The sequence below is a fragment of the Crocodylus porosus genome, unplaced genomic scaffold, assembly GCF_001723895.1.
Source record: "Crocodylus porosus isolate Cpor-Errol unplaced genomic scaffold, CroPor_comp1, whole genome shotgun sequence".
Lineage (NCBI taxonomy): Eukaryota > Metazoa > Chordata > Crocodylia > Crocodylidae > Crocodylus > Crocodylus porosus.
This window is the reverse complement of record NW_017728942.1, coordinates 810,370-829,984: the sequence shown is the minus strand read 5'-3', so window position 1 is coordinate 829,984 and position 19,615 is coordinate 810,370. Positions and strand designations below refer to the sequence as shown.

The 19,615-nt window shown below is 43.6% G+C and overlaps 1 protein-coding gene across 3 annotated transcripts in view; it reads left to right on the top strand.

Annotated features, from left to right (window-relative positions):
• Positions 1-19,615, top strand: part of FAM65C (family with sequence similarity 65 member C) — a 72,850-nt gene that overhangs the window by 47,679 nt on the left and 5,556 nt on the right. For all 3 annotated transcript variants that reach the window (XM_019548117.1, XM_019548116.1, XM_019548119.1), the window contains 10 exons: positions 151-194; positions 976-1,101; positions 2,953-3,098; positions 11,182-11,311; positions 12,356-12,943; positions 13,889-14,028; positions 15,114-15,246; positions 16,285-16,420; positions 17,677-17,838; positions 19,086-19,244. In XM_019548117.1, coding sequence (XP_019403662.1) covers positions 151-194; positions 976-1,101; positions 2,953-3,098; positions 11,182-11,311; positions 12,356-12,943; positions 13,889-14,028; positions 15,114-15,246; positions 16,285-16,420; positions 17,677-17,838; positions 19,086-19,244 — 1,764 coding nt within the window. The remainder of the gene's footprint in view (positions 1-150; positions 195-975; positions 1,102-2,952; positions 3,099-11,181; positions 11,312-12,355; positions 12,944-13,888; positions 14,029-15,113; positions 15,247-16,284; positions 16,421-17,676; positions 17,839-19,085; positions 19,245-19,615) is intronic.

Here is a 19,615-nt window from a genome sequence, read left to right as displayed (position 1 = left end):
TACTGTTTCATTTTTAAACCTAAGATCTTAGCTCGCCAACAACTCATTGTTACCTTAGTGTTTAATGCAAGTGAAAGTTTTTTTTGGTAAACATTTTACAACTCTCTGAAAGGCTATAACTGTTAGAAGGAGTTTTCTTTCTCTTTTCAGGGTTGGTGGGTTACGCACGTCTCTGCCCAGGAGACCAATATGAGGTGCGGTACACAGCAGTCCATTTTCTCTCTTGTATTCTACAGTCTTGAACTTGCACCTGTTAAGTGCAGGAGGGTGGGGGGGAGCGAATGTGCATGGGTGCAAGGTTAAAATGATTGGGGGAACAGTTTGCTTGGGTGACAGCAGTGCTGCTGCATCACTTCTGAGCTACCCTAGCCTTGAAGAAGGGAAAACTTGGCTAAGTGCCTTGATAGAAGTCGGGGTGCAGGCACTGAGGTGATGAGGCAGGAGTGGGGGTAGTACCTGTGCTCTGCTGAGGACCCGTCCTAGAAGAGAAGAGGCAGCCATACTGCTGCCTATCTAGAGGGGAGATCCCACTTGACAACAATTCAGCTTGTGCCTGCAGGGCTGAATTTTCCTCATTTTCTTACTCCTGAGTGCCTATTTGCTTGCCACTAAGTAGTTGCAGATCAGCTTCTCATACATCTTGGTGTGATGCTAGATAGTGCATATCCATAACTTTTTGCGTTACAAAATATCCCCAAAACCTATACCTGAGTATCTGACTTGAAAGAGACAGGTTCTTCCAGGATGGGTGTGGCACTGGGTACTTGGCATTTGTTTAAGTATCAAATCCTGACCCCATCCTGTTTCACTCCCACCTAGATGCACAGTTATCAAGAGAAGTGACACCTGTCTTGCGGCATGGGAGCCAGGGGTAGAAAGAGAGAGGGAAGGAAGTGAAACTAAACTGATGTCCTTGAAGAGAATGTTTTGTGGTGTATTGACTCCAGCATTCTCTCGTCTTTTTGTGGCTTGTAGGTGTTTGTGCGACTGGGGCGCCAGAAATGGAAGCTGAAAGGCAAGATTGAGACGGATGACAGCCAGACATGGGATGAAGAAGAGAAGATTTTTATACCTAACCTCCATGAGAAGTTTGAGATCAAGGTGGGGTGTGTGTGATGGCTGGATTTAAGCTGATGGGGCAGCAGATCATCTACCTTCCCATGCAGCAGTCGGCCTACCAACCCATTTTAAAAGCCCAACAAAAAAAAAAACTCCTCACATTTTTTACAGTGCTCTGCCAACAGCAGTTTGGTGATGTTCAGCTTGATGAGGGGATCTCTGCTTCTATTTTGCTTTTGGAGCAGTCTTTGTAATGGCAACTACACTTCTGCTCTTTTGCTCTTTTATATATTTGAAAACATTTTCAAAATCTGCATTTAAAACTTGCAGTGTTTAGGGATTCCTGGCTTAGATGGCTACATGTAATTTTTGTGTGTGCAAAGACTTCAGTTGAAAGATACTTGGAGTTCTACCATTTGTTGAAAATGGATATGTACACATGTCTTTATACTCCCGTATGCACCTAGGCACATGCTAAAGTCCAGGAATATCTTTCCTTTGGTTTTCCAACAGAACCTGTCTTTTTTTTTCTGAGCCCCTAATGCCTTTAATCTCAGACACTTCAAACAAGCTGATAGTGTATTGGAGTTAATGAGTCGCCTGTATTTATTTGGTGTTTTTCAAGCTGGATTCTGCCACTTGCCGTTTTACGGGATCCCATTGGATTCTTAATGTCCTTACCACCTTCCTGCTATAATAGAGGTGTGTAAACTTCCTGCAGGAAGTTTTGTCACCTAAATAACAAATTGCAGAGAGAGAATGCCACTGCTGCTAATTCCACCTGCTAAATGCTGCATCCTGACCTAACAAATGGAATTAGTTCCTAAAGGTCTCTCTACCTGGCATCCCCTGAGGGATAGATCCTACAGCCATGACTTTTCCCAGCTTAAGGGTTAGGCTGAGAAAGCATGGTTGGGCTGGATCCTTCTCCATTTTGACTGAAACAGTGCTAGTGTGGGGCTTTCAAACTCTGGAAGCCATACACATTGGCTATTGCAACACATTCCCAGACCCCACCCACAGCATGGGCTGGTTTACATAGGAAAGAATTCCTGACCTCTCGCCAGTAGACCTTTTAGAAATGTGCTTAAAATGTTTTCCCTCCATTTGCACAGTGAAAACTAGGAGAGGCTAATTCAGATGCATGTTTTCCTTTAATAGTTACAAAAACATGAATTGCTTTGTATGCCAGTGAAGATGATTCATTTCATAGTTCAGGAGAATTGATATAATTTAGGCCTCCTGCCATCTTATGAAATTATACTGACTGTAGACTCCCTACATTTCTCCTCTCCTTCATAAACCACCCACAGAAGTATGTATGGAGTAAAACTCAGGAATAGGTTAGTATCAGAAATACATTTATAGCAAAATGGGGTCTGGAATTCCAGATAGCTATGTGCAATTAAGTTTATAATATAAACAAGGTCCAGCATTTTCAAATGAGAGCAGTCTAAGCTTGGTCTCCTAAATGAAAGTTGGCCCTCTTCTCATTTCCAAGGATGCTGACTGCTCATATCTCCCTTTTGACTTGAATAGAAGCTTTGTCTGTCACAGAAACTGTGGAAAACCAGTCTGCTGTTACTTGGGAGTCTAAGCTTGGGTCTTGAGGTTTGAAAAGTTTGGGCTAAGGCCTCAGAGAGCTGTTCCCAGCCTTTTGAGCATCTCCACCCAGTAAGCACAAATTGAGGTGTGTTGAATTGGCTTTTTCATTTGGACCATTTTCAAATACACGCTGGCCATTTTCCAGATGGTTGACATAAGATCTAGATGTACCATGGGAGTATACTGGATTTAGCCATATCTTTTGGCTACTGCATCTCTAAACCACCCAACTCATTTTTCATGTCTCAATTATCTGGCAAGATAGAGACTCAAGTGATGTCTTCGCAGGTGACGGAGCTGCGAGGACTGACCACTATTCTAGTTGGCATGGTAACGTGCGACAGCATTGACTTCTTTACAACCAGGCCTCATGCCATCATTGTGGATATTACTGAGCTAGGCACCATCAAGCTACAGCTGGAGGTCATCTGGAAGTGAGTACAACTCCATCTGCAAAATGCTGGAGCAAAGCTTGTTGAAATTGTATTTCAAGCCTTTGAGGGGTGTCACCTAGCAGTGCTCAACACCATAGTTCTCTCTATTTACAGAGCAGATGCAGCATAGATAGCAGCTGTGCCAACTTCCCCACAACACCCCCAGCCAGTGTGCCTCAAATTTGACCTGGAAGGACCAGTCCTAGGGAAGAGAGGACAGGCCCCACTTCTGTGGCCCTTCTGGTCCTTTGCATTGGGGACAAAAGCATTGGGCTTTTATTTAGGTTACTGCTTTTGTCCAGAGTCCATTTCAGTCTTGGTGTCACATGGTGCACACATCTATAAAACATAAAGGTGGAACTTAAAGAAGATGAAATGTAGCTGAAAACAGCATCTCTTAGGCACAACAATAAGAAAAAGGTTGAGGTTTAGAGTAATCACTACGGTTACCAGGGCCAAGACGTCCTTTCCAACGACATTGTCCTAGAAGGCTTGGCAGCTGTCACACTTGACTTTTTAACACTATGATCACAATTGCAGGGTATAGCTTTGCTTGTGCACTGTTGTGAAACATTTTTAATGGTTCCAGTGTGATCACTTCTATGCCACATCAAAAATACACCGATTGAGACTGAAGTGGTGTTTCTCATTTGATGCATGGTTTTTAAACTCCGGATTTGTAATATTTTTGTAGTCGACTATTATTAATACTAATATTTATTAAAGGCAAATTTTTCATTTTAAAAGGTGTCACCTTGAATCTCCTCCTCTTCCTCCCCTCCTCCAGCCATGCAACTTTTTTTTTAACAACAAACTTCTCACCCCAAAAACATTAGCTTAGATTTTGAAGGACTCCATCTGAATAGAAGGGTTTCATTTTCCCTTTGAAACATTACGAAGACTGCCGCTGCATTTGCTCTGCTAATATATTGTTAAAACTGACCTACGAGATGGTGGCAATATGTTGACCATGGTTGGGTGCAGGATGTTTTTTAAATGTATTTATTTCTCGGTGAGTTTCATTTTATATCTGAGTTGTGGCATCTTTTTCACAGAAAGAAGCTACAGGTTGTTTTGTGACTGTAGTGAAAGAATTAATTAAATATCTGTTCACACTTTCTAAATATACTTAGACGTTAGGAAAGTGGGTCCTTCCTATTTTAATGTCTGTAGATGCTAGTAAAAGAATTTTCACAAACTCTAGTGAATCCCATAACTAATCAAAGTCTGAAATGGAAAACAATTTAAATCTTTTTTTCTCCATCTGCTAGTATGGGAAGCAAAATATTTTGCAAGTTAAGCAACAGAACTAGCTGTTAAAATTTAACTGAAAGGGAAAATAATTTATCATCGGAAATCAGGACAAAACTAATATTCTAGGAAGTAACAGGTCTGTTTTGTAATGAATCAAAACTGAGAAACAACTGGGAGTAGGTATATGTGACTTATAATACACTTCATATTTCAGGCGTTTCTATATATTGCACATGCTCTTATTTTTATACCTGCAAATTGCTCTATGTCCTTCTGGTGCAGTAAAGTGGTAATGTACATGCAGGAAAGCCCAGTTTCCATTTAGTACTCTCCAATAGCCTAACAACACCAGCCAGATTTGCAATGAGTCTGAAAAGGCAACATGAGTAGTACCCTTCATTCACCTTCCCTTTCTCCTCCTCCCACTTGCATCCGGTTCAACTCGGCTCTGTCTCCATCCAGCAGAGCTGGAAAAGGAATTTTGGAACTCTTCTTTTTTTAAGGACCAACCTGTAGAGATCATGTTGCAAAGACCTGTGGCTTCAGGACCCAGTCGAGGAGAAGGGAACAAACAAGGTTCCCAGACGTATCTTGCAACCTGACTTCTTAAAAGTAGAACTGTAGTTTTAGGATCTACAAAATGCACTTGGAAATGTGACGTGGCTTCAACCTTGGCATAAGTACCTTAGCTACCAGGCAGAGAAATACCGGAAAGAGTTTTTCACTTGAGATTTCCTACCTAAATGCTGTTCAGCAGCTTTCTGGTTGCTTTTGTGGACAATATGAAGTTCCCTGGTTGCTGTTTCCTAATTCTTCCTCCTCGACAAACAGTTTCTTTGCACAGTGTGCAGTTTCCTTTCAAACTTGTTTCAGTTTTAATGGTGTTTGTTGTTCAACAAAGCGTAGGTCTGACCCACAATATCTGAAGATTGTTTTCAAACATTAGATGTTACTGTAAATCAATGAAAAATACATTTCCATAGCAGAGCTGGGCCTGCACCTGTTGTTTATGATAGTCGCTTATTCCTCTTGAGATCTGACATTGGGCATCACTGCATGGTTTGTTTGTTTTTTGTTTTTTTTTTTTTGGTGGGGGCGTTGCAGCTGCTCTGAGCTTTGTGAGTCTTTCAGACTTTTTTGGAAAGCCTGAGCCAGTAGTGAGATAGCAGACCATCCGTCCAGAAGCTCTGACTTTGCTTCTGTGCAGTGTTCTCTATATTATGTACTCTATAAAACATCTGTCAACTCCATGCATCATTTCATGTGTGCCAATTGGCACAGGCCTTCATGATGGAATTGACTGAAAAATTAAATTTTCAGTGTGTGGGGCTTTTAATACTAAAATGGCTCCTTTTTCCTCAAAACAACTTTCATGATAGTAATACATTCTTTTTTCTTTCTTCCTGTTTTGACAAAGCACAAATGTGTTTGCTTCTCTGTTAATGCTACTCCAGAACTTATATATATTTTATTATTATTTTTCTACATTTTGAAAATGTAATAAAGCCCTAAAGACTCTACCAATAGTGAAAGTGAAAGATCTTAGTTACCCTCTAATTTCTTTAAGCCAAGTACAAACAGTGAACTAGCCTGAGGCTGAATTGATTCAGTCTTTGCAGGTTAGTCTAAGATGCGGTGATTAAACTGAGAAACAACTGGACACACATTTTACCTTTGCAGGAAGTGCAGCCACGTGCCTGCAGTGGCTCAGGCCAGATGCCAGGGGGCACTGGAGCATGGCTCTGGCATGTAGCCAGCATGGACTCTGTGTTTGCTGCTTCTTCCTGCTGCCCCTGAGGTCCCTGGGGTTTGCAGTCCAGAATCACAGAAGCAGGACTCTACAGGGTTTCTCATCAGTTCCTCTTCCTGCTTCCAGGTGCCTCTGGGATTTGTAGTCTATAGTGGCAGCCAGCAGTAACTTTCAGTAAGTTTAGCAGGGCAGGACAGGATAGCTCTGTACTCAAGGGAAGCGGGGTTTAACCAACACCATCCATCTAATGGTCAGAAATTTCTTTAAGTTGTAACAGATACCTACCCTAGCTCCAGACCCCTCCCCACTCTACTTCTCTGCTGGAACAGACAGCACAGCCCAGGCCAGGGCTGGAAATCATGCTGGGATGCCGAAGGACTCCGTTTTAACTTTAAACCAGGAAGGGGTCTGGGACAGAAGTTTCATAAACCAGTTTGACCCAAATCAGTTAAGTCTGATATTGCATTCAACCAGGTTTGTCTTAAACCAGTTTCAGCCAGTTTGAAACTGGTTTATATGCCCTGAACTTCTGTTCTGTTGCAGGTTTAAACCAGTTTCTGATCACTTAAACCAGTTTAGGTGTAACGTGTGTCCCTAGCCTAGAGTTCATACGTAAATTTAGGGACAGACATTACATGTACACCAGTTTAAGTGATCAGAAACTGATTTAAACCTGTAACAGAACAGAAGGTTAGTGCACATAAACCAGTTTGAAAATGGTCAAAACCAGTTTGAGATGTCTGTCCAGTTATTAATCAGTTTAAACTGCACGGCTTAGACTAACCTGAAAAGTGATTTGATTCGGGCTCAGGCTTTTTGAATGTCTCATGGAGCCATGACTGAACTGGGTTTTAAAACTACCCTGGCTACTAAGAGCCTGAAGCCTTGCACTGAGAGAGGAAATGTACAGAGTTGAGTCTGGGAGACTTGTTTCTAATCCAGTTCTCCATCTCACCAGCAAAGGTAAATGACTCCTTTTAAAAGCGCCTTCATTTTTGAAGCCTGCTGGTGTTGCTGCTTCCCCCCCCCAACCTCCTGCCCTTTTCTACCATGAGTATTTTTGGTAACTGTCTAGAGACAAGCTCATACTGTGTGGAAAGCAAAGGAAAATGGGGGCTCTGGGATTTTGGGTCATTTTTCAAGTTCTTGCCGTGTATTTAAAACCTCCCCTAGACAAATAGTGTGTTGTGCTCATTTCCCTAGTAAGATGGTTTTGTTTCTTAACTTTTGTTGGCACCTTGCTCTTGCCATTGTTCAGTATTTATGTTTTGTAGCATTGGCCTAGGTCTAAGGTGCTCTATAATGATGTAAAACAGGCAAGTTTTCAGATGGGAATGGCATTTATTACCTGGGGGGCTAAGCTGGGGTAGAAATCCTGATGCCTGTTGCAAGAGAATTTCTCCCATGTTTTGTGAAATACACTGGTATCCTACCAAGGGGATTCTCCAGAGCTCTTCCACATGGAGCTGCCAGGCTCCTCCTCTTGAGAGCTTTCCTGCTAACTTTGTTTACACAGAAACATAGTTGCATGGTGATAAGACAAGGGTGTTCCTATTTTCAGAGGTTTAAAAAAAAATAAAATAAAACCACTCAAAATAACAGCTGCTTTTTTCCTTTTGAATTATATGTAACTAAACTTATCCAGCAGAGGCACCCAAACTTCCCTTTGAAGCCAGCTTTTACTCCAGACTCACTGTGTCAAAGCTGTGCTCTCCTGGTATTGAAATTTATATTTTCAGTTCTCTTTATAGAAATTCTACCAACTTCTTTGCAGATGTCAGCCACAAATAGCTTTGCTTGTGTCTTCCTGGAAGTGCTTAGATAACCAGCTTGGGAAAGGGACTTGCATTTCAGGGCTTTGAAATGCTTTCCCTTCCTGTAGTCTCAGAGTGCAACACATGCTGCTGTTGAGTTTTCAGCAAGATCACTGGGAGTGTATTTGGCTGGAGTTGGAGTGATTTGCATTGGCAAGGATGGAGGAATAAAGACCTGACAAAAAACATGATTTTTATACAGAATGCCTTTTGTTGTTCAGAACGTACTTTCACAAGCAAAAATTTGGTAACTCTCCCCCTCTCCAAAGGTCAATAGCTTTATAAATGTGTTGCAAATTAGCTGAATGGCTTAGTCATGTGGCAAATGTGTAGCCAGCTGAGAATTTCACACTTTCCACTTTCTGATGGATGTCAGGTTCGCTCTTCCTTTGTGGGTGCATACAAAATGAGAAATCTTCACCAGCACAGATTGGCATACCCCACTCCCATCCCAGGATCTGCTGTAGCATGTAGGTTAGGGCCTACTTGAGGAAAAGTGGGGTCAAATCTTCTAAGGTAGAAGAGGGACTTGAACTCAGATCTGTCAGAACCCAGGCAAAGCATTCTTGCCACTGAGCTATTGGAAGAGCAGAAATAATGTTGTTGTTTCTATCTCTTCTGTGTTGAGCTGCATATGCAGTGCCATAGCAACAAAGTTTGGTGCCTGGGGCAAGCCTGCAGCGGCAGCCTTCCCTTGCCACACACACAGATCCAGGGGGGCACATGCCCCCCCACCCCATTCTTGCCCAGGAGTGCACCCAGTGGCAGGAGCCACCTTTCCTCTGTCCCCATGCTGCCCCCCCCCCAACAAACTTCTCATGGCTCTATCCCGCATCCTGCCCTGGCTGGGCAGCACCTGTTGGTGCCCCTTCACTTCACCATGGGGCAGTTGCCCCACTCACCCCCCCTCCCCCACCCCGCCACTTGCTACAGTACTGTGCATATGGCTTGAGAACACCACCTACTGGAATGAGTCCTGGAGATGACGTAGGCAGACCAATGCCTAGCTGTGAATCCGAATAGGGTTTTAGGTGCTGAACTGCTGCTCAGCGTTGTGTAGATGGATGAATTGCTTTAAGCACTGCTTGTGTGCCTTTAGGTGCAAAGGAAGGTAATGTTGGAAATGTAGGCCCCTAGAAATTTGAGGCATGTCTAGGATTAGGTAGCAGCTGAGAGAGGGGGTGGTAATGTAAATTTTGGACTTGGTTCATAAGTGCCACTTTAGGTGCCTAAGTCCTTTCTTTTGTGGACCTAGCCCATAGTGTCTAGGATGTCTAGTACTAGGCTCAGTGCCAGGTGCTTTACAGTCGCAGAAGAAAAGAATGGTAAGTTCTCCAAGAAATATCCAAAAGACAATAGAAGGATACAGACAGTTCAGGTGTGATTATCTCTGGTCTGGGGCAGTCTTCCCCACTCTCACAGATCCAGCCCATTTATTAGTCCAGGGGTGGGTAGCCTGCAGCATGTGTGTCACAAGTTGGCATGGGCAGCCTGTGTGTGGCCTGTAGCAGATCTGGGAGAAGATAGGCAGTGCAGGGAGTGAAAGGGGAGGTAGCAGAAGGGAGAGTAGAAGATCAGGCAAGGGAAGGGGTTTGGAGTGATACTTGAGAAGGGTGCAGGCCTAATTTGTCACATGCATGCTAAAAAGATTGCCCCTTACTGCAATAGCCTGCTTTACAGTATCCATTCCTCTTTGCAGTTTAGCCTATTTTTTTTCCTTTGTTATATTAATTGGGGAGGGAGAATACCCCTAGCTTGCTGCTTTTACGTCTTTCCTTGCTTCATTTTTATTGCTTTGCTGTATTTAAGAGATTCCCCTTCTACTTCCTCCCCAAAGAAATGCCATGGATGGAAGTGATTTGCCTCTCAGTAAACTCATGATGTGCTCTGGATAAAGGGCCCTTGCTGTCAAAGACCTGATGTAGCTAATTTGCTGTAAAGTGAGAAAGCGCAGATGGCTGTGGCTGTTGATCTGATTCTGTGGAACCTGCCTGTTTGACAAACCCCAGCTGTGTGACATTGGTTCATTTAACCAATTAACCTGCATTAGGCCAGCACTCTAAGAGCATTACCTCCATGGTGGGATGACAAGGGACACTGCTGAGAATTGTCCTCCTCCAGAATGCTTGTTTATATTCAGCCTTCAGCTTCTCATATAAAGGGAAGCGCGGTGTGGCTGTTGTATGAAGGGAAAAGTTTGTCGTCTTGTACTTGGTTTGTTCCCCATTAGCGTCTGAATTTCCCAAGAGTCCTCCTCCAGCAGTTGTGTCCTCAATTCATTTGCTTTTTGTTTGGCCTTTTTATTTAATGTCTTGGCTGCATGAGAAGTGGTTTGCTAAACATTGTGTTTGAACCATTGGCACCTTAATATGTCAGTGGTTATCAAAGAGCTGCATGCTTCCCTTTCTGCACAAAGGTGTACACCAGAAGGGGATAAACGTAAAAAAAAAATCACACGAGCTGTATCCAGGAGCCTGAATTTTCCAGTCTTCTGCAGAGTTGGGATGTTCTTCAGGTGAAGATTCACTGAGCCCTGCCTTAGGCTGCATCACAAAGAAAAGTGTTTTCAGACTGGAGTCGTTGGGAATAGGAAAAGCAATAACTTTTCTTTGTGATGCAGCCTGGAGAACATTGGGAAAGCCTTTAGAAGGGTTGTTGAGCTTTCTCACAGCACGGCCAGATGAACCTTGGTACTTGCTATGACTACCGAATAAAATCCCTAGGGTGACTTGTATGAGTTGCTTCTGATGGATTAGGAATGTATTTGATCCATTTTATTGTCTTTCTGGGTGATGGGTATTTTAACTTGTGTGAAAAAAGTCATGGAGTCTCCTTTTAGTCTACATTTCAAATTCCCCTCCCACTTCTGGGACACCAAGGGCCAACTAACGTTCTGCTGACTTCCAGGAAGCAATCTAAGGCCATTTCCCAAAGCTGGGAGCCACAGGAAATGTATAAGACCCTATAGAGGACCTTTTCTGAGAGACTGCTCTGATTCCAGCTGAGAAGGCAGATCAAGGTGCTCTGTTTCTTCTGGGAGGATAAGGTTTTCTCTGTCAAAGAATAATGTCCTACTGCCCTATCACGTGCCAAATGTCAGGAGGGTTTGCGTCATATGCTAAGAGCTGCGCATTTTTTTTAAACAAACTCCAGGAACCAAAGTCGTATTTTGTGCCTCAAATCCCAAAAGTTGTTCCTGTTGCTAGACTTCCACATGCTTTCTGGGCTCTGATAACGCTTAGACCTTTGTATTTCATGCCTGCAGCCCGTTTGACACGGAGAACCTGTTTTTGTCATTTGGAACTACTGCCAAATTTTCTCTGGGCAGCAGGAAAAGCTCCTTGTACAACTGGACCCCACCAAACACTCCCAGCTTCAGAGAGAAATATTACCTGGTAAGAATGATGGGGAAAATACACTGCCTATACACAGAGCAGGGGAGGCATGCGGGCTTTGCTAGGCTGTTGCAGAATGGACTTGAAAACGTGAGCAAGGCCAGTCCCAGCACCCTGGTGGGCTTTTATTTTAGCTCTTTTTTTTCATTCTGACTTTAGAAGCTTGATATGTACCATTTCTTCCCCTGCCAAATATCTCCATTGGCAGTTAGAGTGGCTCCTTGCAGCCATGGGCATCCAGGCATAGATTAGAGCATTCTGCATTGCAGACCAAACTGGGAATCAGCCAACCTTAGGAGCAGCAGAGCATAACAAAGGCTTAAGGTTAGAGCGTGAATCACCCTTTCCCTCCTCTGGCCCCTGCAGGTTTTCATTTAAGGTTGCTGTTTGGTTCCATATGTTCAGTCTTGCTAACAAAGCAGGAAATACGTGGTGGCAGAGGTACGGGAACATAAGTTCCCCTGCCCTCGAAACAGGTGCTAGTACCAGCCTGGAAGCAAGATTTGTGAGCGGGTACCAGGCCAGCAGAGGGAGTACAAACACTGCTGTTAACAGGTCCTCTGCAAATAGGCATCATGAGGTTATTTGTGTCCCCTGCTTTATTAAACGAATCCGTGATATGAACATGTTTCCTGGCCACTGCGGGAGGTTAGAACCTATTAGCTGGGCTCCCTTTCAGGAAAGGGCTGTCTGACGGGCAGTGGCTTCTTAGACTTGTTGGTTAACATTTAGGGTAAAACTCTGAATGTAGAGCGGCTGCTGCCTCTCTTCTTCTGCACTAAGAGCTCTAAGGGCTACTGGGTGGGTACAAATGTGGATTCCTGTCATGGCTTGTTCCAGCAGTTCCTTCTGGTCTGATCTATGCAGGCTGCACAAGGGGGTTCAGTGTTTCTGGGTTTGGGGCAATGTAGTAGTTTTACCTGTCTCAGAGGAGGGGCAATATGGAGTGTAGACAGGGCTGGGAGTTCCCCTGGGCTTTCCCCCTCTGGATTGATCTCATGTCCAACAAGTACCTGTACATTCACTTGAATCTGTTTGCTGCAGTCCGTGTTGCAGCAACGACAAAATCAAGGCGATGGAAACGATGAGGGCCAAACCCGCAGCATACTGAGCTATTTGACTGACTGTGACTTTGAGACACATCAGAGGAGTAAATCCCACAGTCTTACGCTGACAAATGAGGCTGACTCCTTCAATTCTGAGGATACCAAAGGGACAGAAACTGGGACCTCGACTCCAGCTTCAGACCATAAGACCCTATCCATGGCTGTTGTACAAGACACTTGTGCAGAGGGAGGGCAACACCAGCTTCCAAACCACACAACGCTCGATATCCTGAAAAAGACACCCTGTGTAACTGATGTTGCTGATCTCCCAGCCAGCCCTCCGGACTATGGTGAAGAGGGCCAAGACTCCATCAGCCAAGGCTGGAGTCACCAGCTGGGGAAACCAGAAAACCTCTTGGCTGTTCAGAGAAGCCTGAATGCTGAAAATGACACAAAACCAGATGGAAGCAAATTGATTGAGAAGCCCATTCAAGAAGTGCTAAACCTGCTAAAGCTGCAGAATCCAGGGCAAATTCAGCTGAAGGAACTGGAGAACCAAGTTTTATGTATCAAGGACAAATTAAAGGTATGGCTTTATTTTTGTCCTTTGAGCTATAAGCTTTTGTATTGTCTAGGCTTTATTTATGTTGCAAACAGCTCATGAGAACATTGTGGGGAACTGATGCATTTTCAGTGGCACATTCCCAAAGTGTCAGTTTGACCCCTGGGACTCTGGCATTGCTCAGAAAAAGCAACAACACATCATAGTGCAATGCATCTCTCATACACATTGCATCTCCAAGTGCTTTGTAGGAGTAAAAAGTAGAGGAAGAGAGACATAGTCCAAGCCCTGGGCACTCTTAGTCAAGCTGGATGTAAATTATATGGTAAGGTTCCTGCATGGTGGCTCACCAGTGTGGTTGGCAAGAAATACTCTATTGCCTCCATTTAAATGATAGTTTTAATGACCATAGCCTGAAAATGAATAACACATTGCATACAGTAGTGACTGTGGGTTTCTATAGGTGAGGAGGCAGTTTGGGGTTAGATTCAGTAGGTATTGCTGCTAAAATGGCTAGCAGTGAAATAGTTGATGATGTGGATATTATCATTGGTAGGTTTTGGAGTTAAGGCCCGTTAAAATGAATAGATATTACAGTGATGGGTCATGGTATAAAACCCTAGGGTAGATTGATACAAACCTGAAATGAGGAAAAGAACCAGAAAGATTGTGACAGCAGTCAAGAGTCACAGAGAAGATTTTTTTAGACCAAAACTAACAAGGTGGTCTCAGGAAATTTGAGGAGAATTATAGACAAATTAAAGGATCTTGAAATGGATCAGTGGAGTGATGTGACTGTGGGGCTTTGTACTTGGGCAAAGTTTTAACCATTTGGACATACCAGGCCTCTTGAGAACAAACTGATTTGTTCTTGAATAGTTGGTGATATTTTTAAATGACGGTGGGTGAATTGCTGGGCAAGAACTCCTGGGTCTTTGCAAAGAACATTTATGCCCATTCTGTCAACAGCTGAAGACCTCTCATAAGAAACACTCATCTATGGAGAGCTTGATGGTGGAAACTGTGCTGGAAAGTTTTGACTTCTTAAATGCTGACTGCAGTGCTGATGAGCTCTCACTGTACGGAAGCATAAGAACTGCAAGTATCAGGTGATCAACCTTCTGCATTTCATACTGGGGGGGATGGAGGGTTTGAAATAAGGAATGATTAGGAGTTAAGTACAGCTAACTCAACTAGGTATAGAGCTGCCAAGGACATAAACAACCAGGAGGGACAGGAGTTGTTTAGGATGCTTTTAGGTTTATGACTTGAGATAATGAATAGGTTGAAAGCTTAGCTTGAGCATAGTGAAAATCTGCCTTCCTAGGAGGCTGAAAAACATGATTCCCAAGGCGTGGTGGAAACCCCATCATTTGGGATATTTAAAATTAGACTGCAGGAAACAAACTGTTGTCCACTGGCATGGCACTGAGTTAGAAGTCATTTGTGTGACTCCTCCACCTATTTCTCCTCTTAGGCTTCATTTTGATGCTTTTAGTCCTTCATTTTAGCACTGAAACTTGTTCATCACAATTGTAGGTCTGAACCCAGGAGGAGGATCCCTTAATTTTTCCCCCATGTCCTCCCAATATGCTTGAGTGGTCATGGAGGAGAACAGGGTGGCTTTTGCTTGCTTTTATTTCATAGTTTTCATAGACATTAGGGCTAGAAGGGGCCTCGGAAGGTCATCAAGTCCAGCCCCCCACCCAAAGGGCAGGAAGTCAGCTGGGGTCATAGGATCCCAGCAAGATAAGCATCCAATTTACTCTTGAAGGTGTTCAATGTAGGTTGCACTCGGTCCAAAGGAGCCAGCAAGTCAATACACGGTACAAAGAGAATCCCCCATCTGGCAGATATTCCTCCTAGAGAGCCTGTCAGAGGAATACTTGAGCTAGCATTGTCTTCCTGGCATGAACAGGGTTTAAATCCTTGTCCTCATTGTTGTAGGAGATTGTTCATACAATCAAGAGAGTGTGGATTGCTAACAAGCAGTAATGCTCTTACACAAAGCCTCACTTGACTTCTTGAAAGGTGGTGACTAGTTTGGACAATTGTAACTAGTTTGTGGATTAGAGTAAAGGCTGGTAAACCTTTATGTTCGTTGTTGAAGATACAGGGACTAGAGGCTTAAGATGCTTTTTAGGGCATGTTGACCAGTTAATAACTTGTTTCCCTTTCTCAGTGTCATTACCAGCACTTACAATGACAACACACTGCAGTCTCTGGGCTATGACATGCAAACAGAATTGAAGGAGTTAACTACAGGGAATGACAACCTTGACACGCTTTTGATAGTTCATCTGCAGTTGTGCAAAGCTCTTCTGCAGGTAAGGAATGGCATGTGCTTGAATCCTTTTCCAGAAGATGGAACATTTTTACTTGTATTCTGGAGTGTAGGAGCCCTAATCATGACCAGACCTCCTTCTGCCAGCACTATACAAACAGAGCAAGAAGATGATTCCTCCCATGAAGAGCTTTCAATTTAAGAGTTGGACAAGAGAGTGATGGGTTATACAGACAGGGAAGTATAAGAACAAAGACAATACTGGACAGCCTAATAAGTAATGGTCTTAGCATACCAACAGCAAAGCCCGGATCCTAGAGTGCTATATAGCCATTTTGTATTGTGCTATGAAGCTAGCATAGCCAGCCACACTAGAATCATCCTTCATTGTCTGCCATTCTCTGTTGGCATGGCATGGCAAGAGAAATGCTTTCTATGCCTTGCATGCTAATCCCTTTGCCAGTGAATGGGACAGTTGGAATGGCTGAGGTGAGACTGGAAACACAGATCTCCCAAGCTGGATGTTAACAACTCAGTGTGCACCCACAGAGCCATACCTGCTTGTAGGAAAATCGGGTAGATGGGCATTCCACAAAACTGGCCCCTTAAGTTGGTGTCACCAGGGTGACCTAGCCAGTGTCCAGGGTAAGTATCAGCATCTTCTGTAAACCAACTTTTGGGACTTCATCTTTGTAGGGTCTGGACAGTAAATGTCCCCCCACCCCTTCCGAATGGCTCTGCCTACAGCACAAAAGTATTCTTCATTATTGTCTCCATCTTTGGTGCAGAATGAGCCAGCCATTTGCCAAAGCACAGCACTGTGGCAGTTTCAGATGAGAAGAGAAAATTTCATATGCAGAAAAATCTAGGGCAGCAGTTGTGACTAACCCACAGCTGCTGTGAGTGGATTTGCTTTTAACAGACCCATCCAAGACACTGCATGAAAAATGGCTTTTTGAGACGAGCAGCTGTTTTCTCCCTGGCTCTGCAGGGGGAAAACCAAGGGTGTCTGCACTTCTTGAGCTTATGAAATGACTAAGGCTAAGGAGTCTCAGCCACTGAGGAGTATGTTGTCTTTCAGAAATTGGTTTCACCAAACATAGCTCCGGTCGTCCAGCAGAGCATTTTGGAAGAAGTGTCCTTGCAGAGACAAGTGTTGGAGACTGTCTCGGAGCTGTCTGTTCTGGAGGCTGACAGGTTCCCCTCTGCTGAACAGAGTGAGTAGCACAGGGCACAGTGTCAAAGTGCACGCAGACCAGTGAGAGCCCAGGTATGGTTGCTTACATCTTCATGACAAAACCAGATTTGACACTGGGGACTTTAAAAACATATTACCTACAGAGGGAAGCAACAGGCTGTAAAACCAGTGGCTCATGGCTCCTTGATGATGAAGAAAAAGGTTTGTAGAATTTCTTCCCTGTTTTGTAGAATAATAGCTTGTGTGTCAGACAGAACAGACCCATGTAGTACCCATTTGGTGCAGTGGATGGGCACCCACTTTTTTTTTATGTGATCTGAGGTATGTTCTGTCAGTGGTGTAATTCATGGTTGAGGAAGAGTAAAGTTACCTTAGAATAAATCCCTCCCTACCCTGTGATACAAATGCAGTTGCTACCTATTACTCTTTATGGACATTTCATCTGCACAGATAAACTCTGGTTTGCATCAGGGGTGCTAGCAGTGCTCTATCATCAAATTTCTTCCTCTTCCCCATAACTTCTGATCCTAGAGAGGTGTGTGTGAGCAAAGTCAGGTAGGCTTTGACTTTAAAGTAACAGTTCCCATCTTGGGTGCATGCAGTGATAGAAATACAAACCAGCCTGAGGTGCCTTCTGTTCCTAAGACCAGCAGCCTGGACTGAGGCTTTGGAGGACCATGGGGACAAGGGGCTGGAGCTTGTACACTGTAGAGAGGAGGGTGTGAGAGGGTCTTATGACAGAACATGCTTGAGTAAGAGCAGGAAAGCCCCTGGAAAATGTGCAGCTCCTCTCCCATAGCTTGTGTATGTGATGTAATGGGGCTTTCCTACCAAGATGCTGGCTGGTTAGAATTCTGCATTTCTGAAAGTCCTGGGGGTGGGGTTTACAAAACAGTATGGACTTAACTCAACACCCACTAAAACTGGTAGTAGCAGACACCAAAAAAGGGAGACTTGAGAGTGCTTAACGAGATGCTCTCACCTTGCAAAACACTGTAAATGCTACAGCTCTGAGGAGGTGATTTGGTCTTAAAAGTAGTGTAGGACCTGGTTCAAAACCTGTTGCAGTTGCTGGATAGACTTCTATGGACTTTTGGGGGCTCTGGAACAGGCCCTTGATAAGCCTTAAAATATTGGCAGTAAAATTCAGCTTTTAAATAGTGCTGTCTATAGAAAGTAAATACAAATTGTGCCCACACATTTGTAGACATCCCATCTGGTGTCTCACTTCTCATTTAGATTCTGCTCCTTCTCACCCACTGTTTTATTTTGCAGTTATTCAGAAGGGTAAAAAGCAGAAGCACTACCTGAAAATCTGGAGTGAGTTCACTGAGCCAGGCAGCAGTTTGTGCTGTTCAGCAGAAAAACTCCGGAACCCGCTGAAATGCATACTAATGTTCAAGCTAAAGGAGAAATATCCAGGTCAACTAGAAACAGGTACCCATCTATTTCTAGTATACAAGGTACCTGATTTTGTTGTTACTCTTGATTGAAAAGTTGTTCCCGTGTAGTATTTTTTAAAATAACTTGGAGTTTGTTCTAGCTACGGTAGCTTTTCATTCTACAGAACACTTGACAATTGCCTTAAGAAACTGTTTAGATGTCGTGCTCTGTATCCTTTAAGTTACCATTCTGAAATAACCATAGAGGCCTGCACGCTATGAAAGTTTAGGAGGCATTGCTTATTTCCCATAAAAGACACATAGCTAGACGACCTATAAAATTTTACGTATAATTTCCAAAAGAGCCGAAAGAAGTTCTGCACCATTTCCTACTGAAGCCAGTGAGAGCTAGGAACTTGACTCACTTACGCAGTTTTGAAGATCCCATTCTTTTATTGTACATACAAGAGTTGCAGTAAGAATTTCCAAGTCATTAATGACTAAGGGATTTTGTATTTTGACCTTATATTTCACACATGGTGTAGGAATTCACTTGGAGTTGCTAGTGTTTTTGATAGTGGGATCAGTACCCTGTTCTGTGAATCCCTGAAGAGTCTTGAAGTATACATAGTCCTTACTCCAAGCAGGTTTTATTATTTAAATTTTTATTTGTGCATTCACTCAGCAGCATTTTGGTGATATTTGTAAAGCTTAGCACAGACCCGGCTACAAATAGATGCAAAAAGTGACTAAAAGACTCACAAGGTCTAGATTTAAATATTTATGTAATCTGACATCAGTAAATACCTTTAGGGTGATCCCTTTCGGTTAGATTTTAATTCCACCAGGAACACACAATATGCTGTTGCCTGCAGTTCCTAATAGGATGAGCCTTCCTCAAAAGGAACTGAGCTGTGCAGCCAGGCATTTTCCAAAGTGCATCTGAAGATGTGCGTATCACAGATCTTTGATCATTTTACAGGATGAAATCTTCATTCCCTGCTTTACATATGGGGAGATAAAGTGAGAGAGAAAGAGGGCTGGTGTAGCAACTCTTCTAGAGGTAGTTATAGGAGGAATTAGAATTAAGGCTCTGGTTCAGGCCTGTTCTGTGCATCAGCCAGGATTTTCAAAGGAGTAGGCCATCAGTCTTAACTGAAATGCAGTGGATTTGGGCATCTACCTCCCAGGATTCCTTTGAAAATCAGCTTCCAGTGTAAGCTCTGTATAAAATGCACGGTGTAAAAGCGCACAGCCCCTAACTGGCCTTTCTTTGTGTATTCTTTGTGCATGCCCATCAAGTGCTGCAAAGGCTGCTGGAGCAGATGGTCACCTGTGATGGGTTGCTTGCATCCATGAGCCTCCCAACAGAACTGGTCACTTTATTCCAGTTTCACAACTACCTGGAGAAACGCCATGTGACCAGCCTGGAGAAGCACTTGGCAAGACTTGCTAAAGAAGGTAAGGGCAGACTGTTGGGCACTGCACTTGAAAAAACCAACCCCAGCCTGAGCAAGGTAGCTGCTGCACTGGGCTGTGCATTTGCTCCTTTCTCCAAAGGCTACCTTTTTGGCTAAGTATAGATAGTAAAAAAGCTTGAGTCTGAATGGAGTTAATCTTCATGGGTTCGTCTGAGCTGTGTAGATTGAAACCGATAAGCAAGTGAACAGACATTCACTTTTGATTTCAGAAATGCAGCCACATGCTAGAAGATTGGGTAGGAGGGGGCACTAGAGCACATTTCTGTCCTCAGCTGGAACAAGGCTAGCTGCCCACCCTGCAAGGGGGAGTTTACAGGAGAGCTGCAAAGCATCCTGGGGGCCTGAGTTAAC